This window comes from Sceloporus occidentalis, unplaced genomic scaffold (assembly GCF_023333645.1).
Source record: "Sceloporus occidentalis isolate IW3139 unplaced genomic scaffold, rSceOcc1.0.p SCAF_1, whole genome shotgun sequence".
Lineage (NCBI taxonomy): Eukaryota > Metazoa > Chordata > Lepidosauria > Squamata > Phrynosomatidae > Sceloporus > Sceloporus occidentalis.
In genome coordinates, this window is record NW_028316981.1 from 131381577 (window position 1) to 131399056 (window position 17480).

Here is a 17480-nt window from a genome sequence, read left to right on the forward strand (position 1 = left end):
TGGGATGGGCTGACGATCCCAAGACATGAGGGAGTTGAGAGAGGAGAAGGGTAGCTGTAAGAGCCTCTGGACGTCCCAGGTTCTAAGGGTGAGGGAGGGAGGGAGGGATGGCTAAGGGGATGTTGCCCCACCTCTCTCTCTGCTGAGCTGAAGGTGCTGCTGCTACTTCCAAGGAGTCCCAGAACAGTGGGAAGAGGAAGGGAAGGTCAGCATTCAGGAGAGGTTCCTCTCAGGAGGCAGCCTGGCTGGTATTCACAAGGGAGGAGAAGGCTGAGACAGTGCCCTTTTAAGGGGAAAGGCAGGCCCCACCTCTCTCTCTGCTGAGCTGGAGATGCTGCTGCTACTTCCAAGGAGTCCTAGAACAGTGGGAAGAGGGAGGGAAGGTCAGCATTCAGGAGAGGTTCCTCTCAGGAGGCAGGCTGGCTGGTATTCAACCCTAAAACAGCTTGTGGTCCAGTAAGAGAAAAATATTTGGTGCAAGAATTCGAAGCAACAACAGTGTGCCCTTCTCTTACACGGGGGATCCATTCTGGACCCCCCCCCCCCACGTAAGACAAATTCCGCATATACTTGAGCCCCATTGAAACTAATGGGGCTTGGGCACGGCAGCATGTGCGTGCCACGGACACACGCACCATTTCCTCCTTGTTGTGCGGCTTTCAGTGTAACCTGAAAGCTGTGTATAGGGCGTCCATATATGATGCAGGCACACTGTAATCACTAGTCCTGAGCAGGTCATAGTGTCTTTGCACCTGCTAGAAAATAAGTGATCTAACTGAAAGGCCTGCTGCAATCTTTCTAATAATGTGGTCATCATGTCACCAATGATTAAAAGCAAATTCATGGTTTCCACCAGGTGTAAAAGAGAGCTATGTCGGCAAATAAGTCAGTTGTCGAGAAGCCATTCATTTTAATGGATGTATGACAATATTTAACAAATGCAATATATTTGTTTCTTTTAAGCATATGCTGAAGAGTAAGTAAGGTCATAATCCTATGAATTTGAGCCTCAGAGTAAGCTTTATCAAATACAGTAGTACTCACATTTGAGTAAATATGCATAGGGTCAGCTCTGATAATTTGGTTTTTATGGATTGTCTCCCTTCCAGTAGAAAAGAGATCAATAAATATTACAAATAATTTTGTAACACATTTGGCACTCAAGCTAAAATGTGTAAGTAGTATACTCAGTTGAAAAGCTACAGTGCATCTCAGCCGCTGAAAACTGCTTTCATAACTACAGTGGACCCTTGTTATACGCTGGGGTTTGGTTCCAAGATCCCCCGTGTATAACAAAATCCGTGTATGCTCAAGTCCCATTACATATAATGACATAGCAAAATGGTGTCCCTAATAAAAAATGGAACATCAAGGTAAATTTATACTTTTTTGGAACATTTTCAAACCGTGTATGCTTGAATCCGTGTATAAAAAATCCGTGTATAAGAAGGGCCGACTGTAATCAGTTTTGAAAGATTTGCTTCCAAGTCTAATTCAAAATGCAGGTTTTGATTTTTTTTTTAACCTTCATTGCTTGAACCTAGATAGTAAATTAAGGGGCTATGCAGACCAGCAGTTTGGGCCGGCTCCGACCCAGGGTGGTGTGACACTGCATGCTGCACCACACAGTGTGTGGGATCACGGCGCTCCTCTGGCACTGCATCCACATGATACGGTGCAAAAGGGGCGCCGTAAAGCTGCAGCGCTGAGACTATTAAACCTTTTGCAAGGTACAAAAAGGAGCTAGTTTTGCAGCTCTTTTTTGCTCCCTGTAAAAGACAGATCAGGGTTGCGGTGTGCAGTTGCTGTAGCCCCAATCTAGCTGTAAAAGGGGTGACTGCAAGCTGCCCCTTAGAGACAGTCGGCACAGCCCCTAAGATATTTTTCCTAGGCATTTTAAGAATATTTTTAATATTGGATTGTTGGGGGGGAGGGAAGCTATTTCATATACAATTATATATTTTTATTATATATGTTTGTGTGTGTGTGCGCGCGCGCGCCTTCAAATAATTTCTGATTTATGGGACTTTCTTGGCAAGATTTGTTCAAAGGGAGCTTGCTTTCAAACGACTACACACAAACGACAACACCACACTGGCTCTCTTATTGTACACACCATTCTGATTTTATAGGCTATTGTAAACATTCTGGGATAAAGATTTATGGTAGGCAGTACACAAATTTTCAAACAGAACAAAGTCTATCACATACTTACATTCCAATCCAGCTCAGATGATCCAGACAACTGACAGGAAGTGTCAACTGTTCTATCCAAAATCAGGTGTACATCTGATGTATTTCCAGATGAAAACTATTAGAACTGTCAGACATCTACTAGTACTCATTCATTCTGAATACCCTTTGCCACCTGGATCCTTGATACTGACCACTGACAAGAGGCCTGTCAGGTGGCAATGGTGAGAAGGAGAAGCAACAGCAGCAAGAGGAAGCTCTAGCTGGACTAATTTTGCCACTATGTCAGAATGGGATGATGGGGGGGGGGGGGGAGTGAACAGCAATGTTCAAACAAGAGCTGCTTGTCTACACAGAGGCAGCAGCTGCAGCACTCTGTTCCCCCATCATCATGGGATATATTATGCATATACACTAAAAGAAAGCCAGAGATAGTGATGGCAACATTTAGCTTCTTCATCTGGTACAGACAGACCATTCCCCTCCTCCAGCAACCATTTCGAGATATAAGTGCTCCTCCACCTTTGTGGCCACTATCTTGTTGCTTTTTTTTATCCCCAAGAGAGGCAGCAACAGTGGTGGTACCATTGGAAAGGGGAAAAGTGGTGAGCTACAAGACTGCCAACTCAACTACCAAGAGGGAGGAGGCAGAGGAAGAGTATATAATGAAAATTGACAGGAGCTAAATGGGTCTGATAAAAATCTGGAGAGGACTGTAACCAGTCCTATGTATCTACACTGTAATGTTTTCAATGGAATTGTGTCTTTATATACATCTCCATCAGTACATAACATAGCCATAGTCATGTGGGTCTATTGCAGCAGAAAAACCAGTGTCCTGTAGCTCTTAACATACACATATCTAGGTTCAAGCAATGAAGGTTAAAAATCAAAACCTGCATTTTGAATTGGGCTTGGAAGCAAATCACTAGTTAGTCAAGATCTTCAAGTTGTTTCTAACTTATGGCGGCCTTATCACTGGGTTTTCTTGGCAAGTTTCTTCATAGGGACTTTGCCATTGCCAACCGCTGAGGTTGAGAGAATAAGACCTGCCCAAGGTCACCCAGTGGGTTTCACGGCTGAGCTGGGAATTGAATCCTGGCATTTATGATTCATAAATGGATATTTTTCATTCATATGGGCAAACAGCTTCCCAGTCCCAAACCAACAGCCAATATTTCTGTATGTGTGTGTGTGTATACACACACACACACACACGTTGTTGTTTTATGCCTTCAAGTTATTTCCGACTTATAACAACCCTAAGGTGAACCTCTTACGGGGATTTCTTCCAAAAGATATCCAGTGGATTTTCATAGCCAAGTTGGAAATCCAACTCGATCGCCAGAGTCATAGTCCAGTGCGCAAACAACTACAACATTTTGGCTCTCCCTGTAAGACTAACAAATTTATTATAGCATGGAGTTTTATAGGCTATAGCACACTTCACCAGATTGTAGTGCTACTAGTCAGAAATAAATCAGCACAAATTTGAAGACTATTTCTCTAACTTCCTAGCACACTTCATTTGCCTTCACTTTTTTTTCACTGAAAAGTACACATCAAAGTGTATTTTTGTTCCATTATTGGTTGCCCAGAAACAACACAGACCTGAAGTCTATATTTACTATATATAGTTATTCAGATGACAACAGCAGCAGAAACAATAACATTATAATTCCAGGAGGGAATCTAGAAGAATTACTAAGAATATCATGGAAAAATACCAGTCAGTGTGTAACATTTTCATTTCAAGAAACATTCCAAACCATAACCAAACTGTTAGTTTTCAAAATATTAGCATTAATAATTACATTCAGTATTCTCTTGAATAACTCATTTATAAGAAAAGACAATTAAACAAGTAGAATCAGATACCCAGGGGGGAAGTAGTCAAAAACATAAGGTGTTTTAGACATCTCTAGCTTAGTTGTAATTCCAAATTAAATAAACACTTCAAGCTCTCACCTTTATCTGTAATCATATGTAACAATTGACAGCAATCTATTCTATACATGCTCACAGTTCACCTCTTGCCAATCCGCCCAAAATGTACAATTTGCTCAATCATGTTTCCTTGGTCTTGATAATAATTTAAACAGGAAAGTTTGCCAGTCTTAATGTACTTAGGAAACTGCCCCTTACAATAAACATACCTATGCAATCATTATCAGCACAGTACAAAATAATCTTGAAAAATACCCAAAGCAGATGTCAAAATTTTGTAATAAAAATCCTGTGCTTCACCTCATCCCAAGAATAAGGAAGTATGCAAACAACTGTGCCCCAGTATAAAGCATATTGCCTGGAGCTCCTCCAGAATAATCTCACTGATTTAATTGGATATAATAGTTTGAGGATTGCTGCTTTGGTGTACCAGATTCGTAGAGTTAACTTTGGGACTTTCACCTAAAAATTATTCCAAATATACAAATATTATGAAAGCAATACTGTTTAAATAAATCAAATTTTCACATTAATTCCCCAAGAAAGTGACACCAATCTACACAAATAAACAGGTTTCCCTCAGCTTGATCATGTGCATTACAGACTGCAATACCTGGAAAAACAACATAATATTCAGTACTGAACTAAGATTTATAAAACTACATATATCACACCTTTCAGGTCACAGCATAACAATTTTCTGTGGTTAGACATTCAGATTATATTCACAGTTCACCTGATGAAGGAAAATATTTTTAAGACAATATCAAGACACCAGTTCTGCACTGCAGAAGTAACCCAGTGTGACACCACTTTAACTGCCATGGCTCAATGCTAAGGAATTCTGGGAATTGTAGTTTTGTGAGACATTTAACCTTCTGTCAGAGAACTCTGGTGCCACAACAAACTACAATTCCCAGAATTCCATAGCATTGAGCCATGGCAGTTAAAATGGTATCAAACTGGATTATTTCTGCATTTCTGGATGCAGCTGAAAGAACAAATCTAAAAGTGGTTGTCTTATAACCTAATGCTTTCTCAGGAGGAACCTCATTCAAAGTAAAGTCTGCTCCTGGACTGCTTCTACAGCAAACAACAATCACTTTTGCTGATTTCCTCCATTTCCCAATGGGTGGGTGGCATCTAGAACAGTGTAAGGCGTGGTGCAGAAGGCTTCAGATGACAGAGGGAAATTGACAACCATCACTTCCTCTGTCCCCAAGCCAAGGCCTCCATTGGTTCAAGGCCTGTTCATGGAAAGTTAATCAGGATCCCAGACATTGCTCCAAAGTACTGTATAGTTGAAATCTCAAGAAAATCCTGAAATGCTCATGTGGGTACATCTGCCTACAAGGATATGTGGACATGTCACGCCTTCGTATGCTAATATCCAACCAGTTATTTCACATGATCATCTCATGACGAAAGTAATGCATACAATATGACAATACAGTGTAGCTTCATCTACTTTAGCACAAAGAGTTTTGCTCACATTATGAAGGGCATCATTCTTTTCCATGTTATTATCCACTATAGTCCCCTTCCACCAAAACCTCTTCTACTGTCCTAAAAAAGTTTTCCCTTATACTAAGAACCATTAACTTTGCTGTGTGAGAATGCTGTAGGCAACAGAATAGACATCCTATATCATACCACTGCCTTCCTTGAATTCAAGCAGACCTTAATTGCAATTTGTTCTTGTAAGTTTATTTCAATGTGCCTAATACATTTCAGAAATCATAAATCAGAACTGCACCATGCATATACTAAGATTTCACACATACAGAATATCAGCCGTGCTTAGTTATATCAAAAAGCACTGTAAACCTGTGTGCTCTTCTCTGACTTTTATTCAAGACTTCTTAGTCTCATAAGACAACAATTTGTTGTGACACCCATAGTGGAAATCTGTTTTGAATGCCCCCTTTAAATCAGAATATCATAACTTAACAGGATATGTGAACAGACAGTTCACTCCTGAGTAACAAACTAAAGTTCATTTGCTGGCACTTTTAAATGTGAACTAGATCATGAAGTATCAGAGAAGAATTCAGTCTCTTAGCTTTAATGTAAAGTTGGACAGCAATTCCTGTCCTTATAGTTGTTAACAGGCCATTTAAAGTATTGGGGAAATGCCTCATTTCAGAATCAAAACAGAGGGCATAACATGTATTCTGGTAGTCAAGGGCTAAGAGTCTTGCATAGCTCCTTATTCCTCTTTGCTGTTAATAGTAGTACCCTATTTTCCGGTGTATAAGACGACTGGGCATATAAGACGACCCCCAACTTTTCCAGTTAAAATATAGAGTTTGGGATATACTTGCCGTATAAGACCACCCCTCTTCCAATGCACATCAAATAAAAAATTTAAAAACATCACTGCATTTACACCAACTCGTTCTCTAATCTTGGCTTGCTTGCTTGCTTGCCTGCTTGCTTATCTCTCTCTCTCTCTCTCTCTCTCTATCTATCTATTTCTATCTCTCTCTCTCTCTCTCTCTCTCTCTCTCTCTATATATATATATATATATATATATAATCTATCTATCTACTTATCTCTATCTATCTCTATCTATTTCTCTATCTACCTATCTATCTATCTATCTCCCTCTCTCTCTCTATCTTTCTCCGCCCCTCTCTCTCTATATCTATCTATCTATCTATCTATCTATCTATCTATCTATCTATTTCTCTCTCTCTATCTCCCTCTCTCTCTCTCTCTCTCTATTTCTCTTTCTCTCTCTCTGTCTATCTCCCTCTCTCTCTCTATCTCCCCCCTCTCTCCCTCCCTCCCTCCCTCTCTCTTTCCCTTCCCCCTCTCTCTATTTCTCTCTCTCTCTATTTCTCTCTCTCATCTATCTATCTATCTATCTATCTATCTATCTATCTCCCCCTCTGTGTGTGTGTGTGTCCCTCTCTCTCTCATCTATCTATCTATCTATCTATCTATCTATCTATCTATCTCCCTCTCTCTCTCTCTCTATCTCCCTCCCTATCTATCTATCTATCTATCTATCTCTCCCTCTCTCTCTCTATCTCCTTCTCTCTCTCCCTCCCTCTCTCTGTCTATCTCCTTCTCTCTCTCCCTCCCTCTCTCTCTCTATCTCCCTATCTATCTATCTATCTATCTATCTATCTATCTGTCTATCTATCTCTCTCATCTATCTATCTATTTATCTCTATCTATCTATCTCTATCTATTTCTCTCTCTCTCTCTCTCTCTCATTTTTTATTTTTATTTACCCCAGGCCTTTGCTGAGGCCTTCAAAGTCTGCCTTGCATGCAGGCAGTGCCCTGGCCTACTATAGGCCAAGTTTAGTGGGCCTCATGCCCACAAACGCCAGCTTCCAAAGGGCTCTGCATCCGCAGGGCTTTGGAAGCCGGCAGCCAGGGAGGCACCCTTGCGCCAGCTTCCAAAGAGCTCCGGAGGGCTTTGGAAGCTGGCAGGACAACCAGGTAAGTACTCTTACCGGCGTACAAGACGCCCCCCCAACTTTTGACCCCGTTTTAGAGGGTCAGAAAGTAGTCTTATACGCCGGAAAATATGGTATGTCAAATTTTGTATGACTAAAAATGGCAAATTATGTCAATTAAAAGAAATTTGGCTCAACTAAGAACAAACAGTATAGTAGCCACTCCCAATTTGCGGGGATCCGTTCTGGACCCCCCCCCCCCCGGCAAAAATGTTGACTCGCAAATATTCGAGTCCCATTGTCAATAACAGCCTGTGCGCCTGGGGTGCTCGCACAGGGCCACACACTGGCACACACCAGCTAGTCCATCCCCACTTGTCCCTCCCGTGAAAAGTCCATAAAAAGGGAGGGACAACTGTATTTAGATTTCCTTGCTGCAGATATTTTTTAAAAATGCATGATAGACGAAAATCTTTGCCCACCGTGTACAAATGGTATTTTATTTTCTAGGTCAATGATGGCAAACCTTTTAGAGACCAAGGGCCCAAACTCAAAGGTGTTCCCACAACAGGTGACTCCAGGGGACAGGATGTGAGGGGATGGGACTTTCACCTTCTGGGGGTAGAACTTCTGGGGGTGGGACTTCCCCAGAGACAGTGGAAGGCCCGGCAGAAGCCCCCCCCCCCCTGCACCCTCCTGCGCCTTCAGCTGCCTCTCCGGAGACAGTTGAAGACTCAGCACAGTAGGGAAGAGGAGGAACAGGTGTGTGTCTATCTGTATCTCCTAAAAATGGCTTCGTGTGCCAACTCTGGCACACATGTCATGGGTTCACCACCACGGTTCGATGTCATAGAAATCCAATGCGAATTTTAAAAAGAGAGACAATATTAACAGAAGCAACCTACCTACCCTTGTACACAAATATCCAGGATAAAATGCTGAAAAGAAATGATATTTATTAGGCAAAGCACTCCAGATGTGATATCAAACCAAGGTCTAGCACCACATTAAAGATCTCTGTCTTTGGGTACACTTTCCCTTTATGTATCCCAAGTCCTTTTCTCTTTCCGATTTTGATTTGAGATATAGTATGATCCTGTTTTGCACGGCAGGCATATGGCATAGTTTTCCAGTTCAGACAAAATGGGAAACTGAGAATTAAATTAAGAAGAGAAATACCTAAAGCCATGATGGCGAATCTATGGCACGCGACGCCATTTCACCTGGCACGGGCCACAGAGAAGGAGGAATAGCCATGCGCATGCCCATTCCTCCCCCTACCTGCTGTTTCCTAGCCTCCAGCTGTCTCTCCAAGCCAGAAAATGGAACTGGGGAGAAGGAACCACAGGCGCACGCCCCTGGCTGCTCCTCCTGTTCTTCTCCTAGCCTTCAGCTGCCTATCTGAGATAGCTGGAGGCCGTGAACAGGGCGGGGAGGGAGGAGCAGTGACCAGAGTGCGCCAGTTGCTCCTCTCCAGAGACATTCCCCAGCCTCCAGCTATCTCCGGAGGGACACCTGGGGGTCAGGAAAGGTCCAGGAGGAGGAGGAGGACTGGGTAGGTGCCCACTCCTTCCCCTCCCCACTTACCTTTCCTGACCCCCAGCTGCCTCGGGCGGGTGCCCACTCCTCCCCTTCCCCCTTTACCTTTCCCGACCCCCAGCTGCCTCCGGTGGGACAGCTGGAGGTCAGGAAAGATCTGGGGAGAGGAGGACCAGGCGGGTGCCCACTCCTCCTCCTCCCCACTTACCTTTCCTGACCCCTAGCTGCCTCCAGAGGGACAGCTGGAGGTCAGGAAGGTCAGGGAGGAGGAGGACCAGGCGCATGCCCACTCCTTCACTTCCCTGTGGACCTTTCCCAACCTCCAGCTGTCTCTCAGAGACAGCTGGAGGCCGGGGGAAGGACAGGAGGAAGAGAAGCAACCAAGGAGGCCCGTCGTCTCCTCTCCCAGACCTTCCCCAGCTGCTAGCTGTCTGTCAGAGACAGATGGAGGCCAGGGAAAGGGCAAGGGGAGAAGTCCCACTTCAAAAGTCCTGCCCCCAGAGGATGGAAGCCCTGCCCCCAGCACACAGCCTGGAAAAGTTTTGCCACCACTGACCCAAAGTATGCAATGGCAGGAAAGAAGAAGTGAACCTGAGAAACTTTAGGTTCATTTACGTACAATACTTATTATTATATTACTGTATTGAATTTTACTGTATTTTATGGATTTACTTTTGTAATTTTGTAAACCGCCTTGATCCTTTGGAAAGGCGGTATATAAATAAAATGTATTATTATTAATACGATCACCATACATGCGGGGTGGGGGGGATGTTTCTGGACTCACTGTAGAAATGTGAAACTGTAGATACTAGCAAACCCGACTGAAATGAATGACTTCTGGTAATAATAATAATAATAATTTGTTTTATTTATATACCGCTATTCCAAAGATCATAGCGGTGAACAGCAAGTAAGCTAATTAGCAAGTAAGCTAATTTGCCCCCAACAGTCTGGGTACTCATTTTAGCGACCTCGGAAGGATGCAAGCCTGAGTCGAGCTTGGGCCATTTGCTGGTCTTGAACTCGCAACCTTGTGGTTTTGAGTGAATGGCTGCAGTACAGGCATTTAACCACTGCGCCACCAGGGCAAGCTGGTGGACCTACACATTCTTAGAAAGAACACCTCTCTAGGCATTTCTAGGTCCTCCAGCGTAATTGTATTGTCAAATTCGGCCAGAAGCACACCACAGATTTGCACTGGAGGACCTAGAAAATGCTTAGAGTGGTCATATTTTTTCACATGTAAGTGAAACCATGTGTATTGATCCCACAGATACTGGAGTCTTATTTTATATAAAATTGGATATTTGTATTTTATGAAAGAGAGAAGACCAAATACTAGACAGATACACTCAGTCAAGGAAGCCACGGGTCTCTGCCTGCAAGAACTAAGCATAGTAGCATACAGAGGGTCTTGGAGGTTTCTCATTCACAGGGTCAACATGAGTAAAATTGAACTGGAAAGCAGTTAACAACAGTAATTTCATGGAGAGCCAGCAAGTTGTGTGGTCTGAGTGTTGGACTAGAGCTCTAGATATGAAGGTCTGAATCCTCACTCAGACATGGAAACCCTCTATGTGACCTTTGGCAAGTCCCATTCTCTCAGCCTCTGAGGAAGGCAAAGGCCCTCTATATATATATCGTGCCAAGAAAACCCTGTGACAAGGTCACCATAAATCAGAAATGACTTGAAGGCACACAACAACAACTTGTATTTCAGCTAGTCCCCCCCTTAAAAATGACACAGTTGAGAAGTATCTCTCGCATAAACAGAATTACTTACATTTTGAAAACAACAGTCAAAAACTAAATTGCATGCAAAAGGAGCAAGGCCTTGATTATTATGCTCCTGCTCAGCTATCCTCATTACTTTTCTGTCATATTTGGGAGGAAGGGGGGGTGCTGTTCTTGTTTCATTCTCAACTATTTAAATCAGCCCAGAACACACAGAAGGCTAATACAACAAGAACTCCTCTCTCAGGGCTGCTTCTTCCATTAGCTTATGCTACAAAGTGGGAAACTGGAGCATTCCATGCATCTCGTACCTAAGTCTAAAATCCTCTTAAATTTCAGCTCTGAAAGGGTCAAGAAAATATTAATCAGCTTTGCTGATCGCTCTATGTGGAGGCTCCAGAAGTGGATCAGGATATCTGTCCTACACTTGTTATTTCTTTATACAACAACATTAAACTTAAGAGTGACAGGTAATATTTAAAAGTCTTTAATATAATGTGTGCAGCTGATCTCAGTGTTGCTGGTCCTCCTTAAGAAGCACGTGTTTTAAATAGCATTTCTTTTCAGTTTCTAATCAGAAGGAACCCCATTAATGACCATACCAATTCCCAAAGGTTTGACTTTACAAATATGGAGATGTTTAACAAAAAATAGTAACTGGCTGGGATGACTGTTATGTGTGATGAGCTTCTCACAATAGATGAAGTCATATCCCTCCAGCAATACTACTGCATACCAGCTTCATAAGTAATATTAATGCAACCAAGAGTCCAGCAAGTAATTCCTCACAAAGACGTAACTTATAAATGATTTCAATATATAGCACATATTAACAACTTCTTGACAGTAAGGTGTACAAAGAACAGACTGCAACAACATTTACCTAATAGATTATCATGGGAACAATTAAATGCATGCTTTCTCTTTACAAAAACATAAGTAAATATATTAGCTTAGTGAGCACAAACATATTAGCTTACAGGCGACAACACTTACTTGAAAATAAGGACCTGTGAATAACATGAAACTCAAATGTAAACATACACAAAACCAACAGGACTTCACCTGCACAAGAGACCTTTACTGTTTTCTTTTCACCAATGCAGCTCTCTACAGATCCCTAAAATCTGTGCTCCACCCCCCAGCCCTCTTAAGCAGATTTTTGGGACACGTGGAAGATGGGGGGGGGAGGAGACAGAGAAAAATCCACTTTACTGGGGGAAGCTCTTCCCATCAGCAGACCAACACAACCCTATTTCATTTTACCTATTTCTTAAACATCTATCTTGTGAAGTTTGAGAACAAGACTTGTCTAATCTTATGATAAACCAATATTTCAACTTCATGCTTATGAACAAGCATCTCGAAAATAATCACAAAGCACCTTCAAGGCATAAAAAAAAAGAAAAAGAAAATATCTACATTAAACTTTCATAGCTGTGAAACAGCTGGAGTTACGGATTATAACCAGCTCACAGACATTTAAAAACAACAATACTCTGTACGCCCACTATCACTTATTCCCCCATTTGTGACACAGAATAATATAGATACAACTTGCATACGAGGCCTTAAATTAAAGCCAGCTTAATCTCAGCTGACTAGCAGAATGAACACACCAACAGTTATGCAAAATTACAGTGGCACAAAGCCAATGCTCATCTATAACAGTATTTTCTGCTTTATACATGAGGCAAGTCTGCCCTGTAATTTGTAATCCCATTACAAAAGGGTGAAAACCAAGTAATAGTGATGTCACTGTGTGGTAATGTGCCATCTATGCCGTGTGTGTGTGTGTGTGTGTATCCTGGCTCTCCTTTCCTTGACAAAGCTCATGCTGGTAACCAATATGTATTTATGATTCTTAAGGGTGAATAGTTTCCCAGTCCCAATCCAACAGCCAGTGTTTCTGTTTATGTTCTTTTTGTTGTGTGCCTTCAAGTCATTTCTGACTTATGGCAACCCAAAGTCAAACCTACCATGGGGATTTTTGGGGCCAAAAGTGGGTGACCCAGTGGGTTTTCATAGCTAAGCGGGGAATCCAAGCTGGTCTCCAAAGTCATAGTCCAAACTTAAACCACTTTGCCATGCTGTCTCTGGTCCAAAACACACTACAGAAACAATCCATTCAGAGACCACTTTAATTGCCCTGGCTCAATGCTAGGGAATTCTGGGAACTGTAGTTGTGTGAGACATTTAGCTTTCTCTGTCAGAAATCTCTGGTGCTAAAATAAACTACAGTTCCCAGGATTCCCTAACACTGAGCTAGGACACTTAACAAACTGGGTTATTTCTGCAGTGTGTTTTGGACCTTTGTCTCTATCTCTCTCTAGCCTGATGGCACAAGTCAGTTATGGAACTGGTGGATGTTGCTGGTGTAATATTGCTGCTCCACAACATGTACCAGAGCAATAACATCATAGGCTAATTTACACTAGCAATGCAATGCTACAGAACTGGTAATATTACCATATTACAATTGGTAATATTACATTGTAGCACTACTACAATGACCAATGCAGAGAAAAGGAATACAACAACAACAAGGGAAGAACAAGAGAACTATTTCACAAGATCCAGGAAATCAAAGCAAAATTCAAGCCATGGACTGGGACACTCTATGACAATACAAAAATAACATAATTCAAGACCAGGAAGGAATAAAAAGAGTTGAATCCAATACACAGAAGAATTATACAAAAGAGATGACAAAATGAAGAACACATGGAACAAAGAGCCATATGAAAATGAATCCCAAATTCTAAAAAGCAAAGTGGAAACTGCAATAAGAGAAATAGCAAAAAACAAATCACCAGGAACGGACAATATTCCAACTGAACTGCTGCAATCCACAATGACAGAGTCAATTCTAGAGCTAACCAACATATGTTAACAGATATGGAAAACAAAACAAAACGATGGCCAAAAGATTGGAAGCAATCAATATACATCTCCATCCATAAAATGGGAGACACAAGAGATTGCACCAACTATAGGACCATAGCACTGATCTCCCAAGCAAGTAAAATCATGCTCAAAATTCTCCAACATAGACTCCAACCATACATGCAGAGAGAAATCCCAGAAGTTCAACTAGAGTTCAGGAAAGGAAGAATCACTAGGGACCACATTGCAAACGTACGAAGAATAATAGAGTGCACCAGGGAATTCAAAAAAAAAAAAAAAAAAAAATCAGCATGTGTATTATAGACTACAGCAAAGCCTTTGCCTGCATAGATCATGAAAGCCTATAGAATGCGCTAAAAGACATGGGACTGCCTATAGTCTTGATGAGGAATATGTATTCAGAACAGAACAGGGAGAAACTGAATGGTACCCAACTGGCAAAGGGGTTAGACAAGGCTGTATCTTACCACCCTACCTGTTCAACTTATATGTAGAACATATTGTAAGAAAAGCAGACTTGGTCACAGAAGAAGGAGGAGTGAAACTAGGAGGAAGGAGTATCAACCATCTAAGATACACAGACCATAATACTAGCAGAAAACCTCCCAGATCTGGAATTACTAAGGAAGATCAAAGAAGAAAGTGCAAAAGCAGGCTTACTGTTGTACATAAAGAAAGCAACCTCCGTTATTGTCAATGGGGGCACCTCTGCAGCGCACACACATACCCCTGCGGACTCGCAGGGGCACACCGCATTCAAATCTATGGGGCTTAAATATATGTGAATCTCCATATTCATGGGGAACGGAACCCCTGGGAAAACAGAGGGTTGACTGTATTCCCTATTACCATGTATGGATGTGAGAGCTGGACAGTTAAGAAAGAAGATAGGAAGAAAATCCATTCATTTGAGATGTGGTGCTGGGGAAGAGTGCTGAGGGTCCCGTGGACAGCCAAGAAGACAAACAAATGGGTCCTAGAGCAGATCAAGCTGGAAAGCTAAGATGACCAAACTGAGGCTGTCATACTTTGGACACATCATGAGAAGGAAGGAGTGATTGAAAAGACAATAATACTGGGAAAGGTGGAGGGAAGTAGGAAGAGAGGAAGGCTGCATGCTAGATGGATGGACTCTATTCAGGAGGTCACAGGTCTAGGGTTGCAGGAATTAAGCAGAGCAGTGGAGGACAGAGGGTCTTGGAGATGTCTCATCTGAGTTGCCATGAGTCGAGATTGACTCGAAGGCAATTAACAACAAAACTATTTACTATCACATCTAAAATAGCTAGATACTGTATTCTCTGGGCCAGCTACTCTCACAATTAGATCCCAAGAAAATTTATCAGGATTTCTGACCCAACCTTTAAACATTATTTTCCTCACATGAGCATCAGAAAACACAAATGTCTACTTAAGAACTGAAACTGCCTCTTAATTTTCATGTTACCTGAAGAAGCATTCTGCACTGTTTTGATACGACAGAAAGACACAAACGCTTCTTATAAGTTACTTGAAAAGCATCATTTTATGAATATACTGAATTACTGCACTTGACATTCTTTGGGGCTCAGCATCCAATATTTCATAACAATACTATTCAATAGAAAACATTGTCACCCCTGGGCAAGAGATACTCCCTAGCCCGAACAACAGCTGCTTGCAAAGAAAATAAAAGCACTTTTTGGCATATTCTAGCCAGCATTCCCTGAAAGTGCAAGAGCCAGTGTGGCCTCGAGGTTTGAGTGTTGGACTACACCTCTGAAGACCAGAGTTCAATTCCCACCATATCCATGAAACCCCCAGGGCAGCCTTGGCCAAGTCACCTCTCAACCTCAGGGGGAAGACAAGGGCAAACCTCCTCTGAACAAATCTTGCCAAGAAAACCCCATGATTTAAGGTCACCATAAGAACAACTTGAAGGCAGATAAAACACATGCACACACTTCCTAGATGGAACAAGTCCCTCCTTATTCCTAAAACAACTGTTAGAAAGGTAAGACACCTCTACTCATTTCCACCACAAGCCATAACACTCAAGAGTGACCAGAGGGCCTCCCTTCCCAGCACATGGCCCACATTTCACCCTCCTCCTGCCCAGGAGGAATCCCAAAAAGGACCTCCATTTTGAGCATGGCAGGGAGGCATGCGCTTATGTATTGATGCCAGTGATTGTAGCTTTTAAAATTTTTTTAAAAAATAATTTTTAATGAGAATTTTTTAATTCTAGTTTTTCTTGAACCTCCTCCTTTCCTTGGCAGTGAGCAGGGACCTCTCTGGCCACCCAAGTATTTGAAGGAGGAGGAGGAGGAGGAGGGCCTTTGAAAACAAATAAATATATAAATAAATTACTCGTTGTTGTTGTTGTTGTTGTTGTTTTTCCCCACACAGAGACAACAAAGCCACCCTACTTGGGGGAGGGGGGCATGAGGTAATAATAAAAGAGGAGGAAGACGAGGGGACCAGACAGTGTGAGGGGAAGACTGAGGGGGCCATGAGAGGGACAGGCAAACCTCCCCATCACCACAAGACACAGACACACATACTACTCGCAGATGCCCATCCCTGACCGTTATAACGACATAAATGCATTTTATTATTGTGTGTTGTTTTTCAGGAAGGGAGGGGGATAACGGGATGTATTTTTTTATAGTGCACGATATATTTTATGTGGTATTTTTACCACCAGTTGTAAGCCGCCACAGGCGGGATAAAATGATCATTATTCTTATTATCAACCATGGTTCCAGAGAGAGAGGGGGAGCCTGGGGGGGGTACATAAGGCGCAAAGCATCATGGGATTTACATATATATGTGTATTATTGTGTGCGCAGCCGAGAGGGAGGGGGGAAAGGCGCGCGCGGGGAGGTTGACGGTTGGCGGGGCGCGCGCTCGGGGAGGGGGGTTGTTCGGCTCCTGCCCCGCCCCCTCCCACTCAGGCAAAATTCCACCGGCCCAGGCCAGCCTCGGCCGGTTCCAGCCGGTTCGTTTGGAATCCGTGGCGCGCGTGCCGTACGCTGACGTCACGCGCGTGTGTGGCGCGCGGCGGTGGCGGCGGCGGCGGCATCGGCGGTTGTTATTGCTACTACGTACGTGTAGTGCTGCGGCTTCTCCGGCTGCGCCTGGAGCGCGCTAGCGGCGGGCGCCACCGGCCCGGTCGCAGGAGGCCCCGCCGTCACTGGGCCCTTCGACATGCTCCTGCCTTCCTTCCTTCCTTCCTCCCTCTCTCTCTCTCTTCCTCCTCCTCCTCCTCCTCCTCCTCCGCCCGCTCCCGCCGCCGAGGAGGAGAGGCTTTTATTATTCACTCTGCGCGGTCCGCACGGAGAGCGCAATGCGCAGGCGCCGCCGCCGCCATTACCGCCCCGGGTTACGCAAAGCATGCTGGGGCTTGTAGTCCCCGTGGCGGCGGAAAGGCCCCATTTTCTTCTCAGGGGCTTCCGGCCCGCGAAACTACAAGTCCCAGGGAGACCCTGCGCTGGCAGCCCCGGATGTTGCCACAGACTAGTGCAGGAGGAGGGGTGAATGGGAGCGGGTTTGGTGGACAGTGGAACTCCTTCGTGGGTCGCCCTAAGGCTGCATCCACACTGGAGAAGTAATCCGGTTTGGCACCGCTTTAACGCTTTGTGTGACTCAAGGCTATGGAATCCTGGGAACTATAGTTTTGTCAGACAATTGGCCTTCTCTGTTAGAGAGCTCTGGTACCACAACAAACTACAGTTCCCAGAATTCCATAGCGCTGATCCATGG

The 17480-nt window shown here is 43.4% G+C and overlaps 1 protein-coding gene across 4 annotated transcripts in view; it reads right to left on the bottom strand.

The window, feature by feature from the left end:
- Window positions 1-17126, bottom strand: part of UNK (unk zinc finger) — a 95087-nt gene extending 77961 nt beyond the window's left edge. For 2 of the 4 annotated variants that reach the window (XM_089535940.1, XM_089535921.1), the window contains exon 1: window positions 16827-17126. In XM_089535940.1, the coding sequence (XP_089392066.1) occupies window positions 16827-17113 (287 nt within the window). In that variant the 5' untranslated portion in view covers window positions 17114-17126. The remainder of the gene's footprint in view (window positions 1-16826) is intronic. The other 2 variants (XM_089535950.1, XM_089535929.1) reach the window with 1 other exon arrangement.
- Between the last annotated feature and the right edge of the window lie 354 nt (window positions 17127-17480).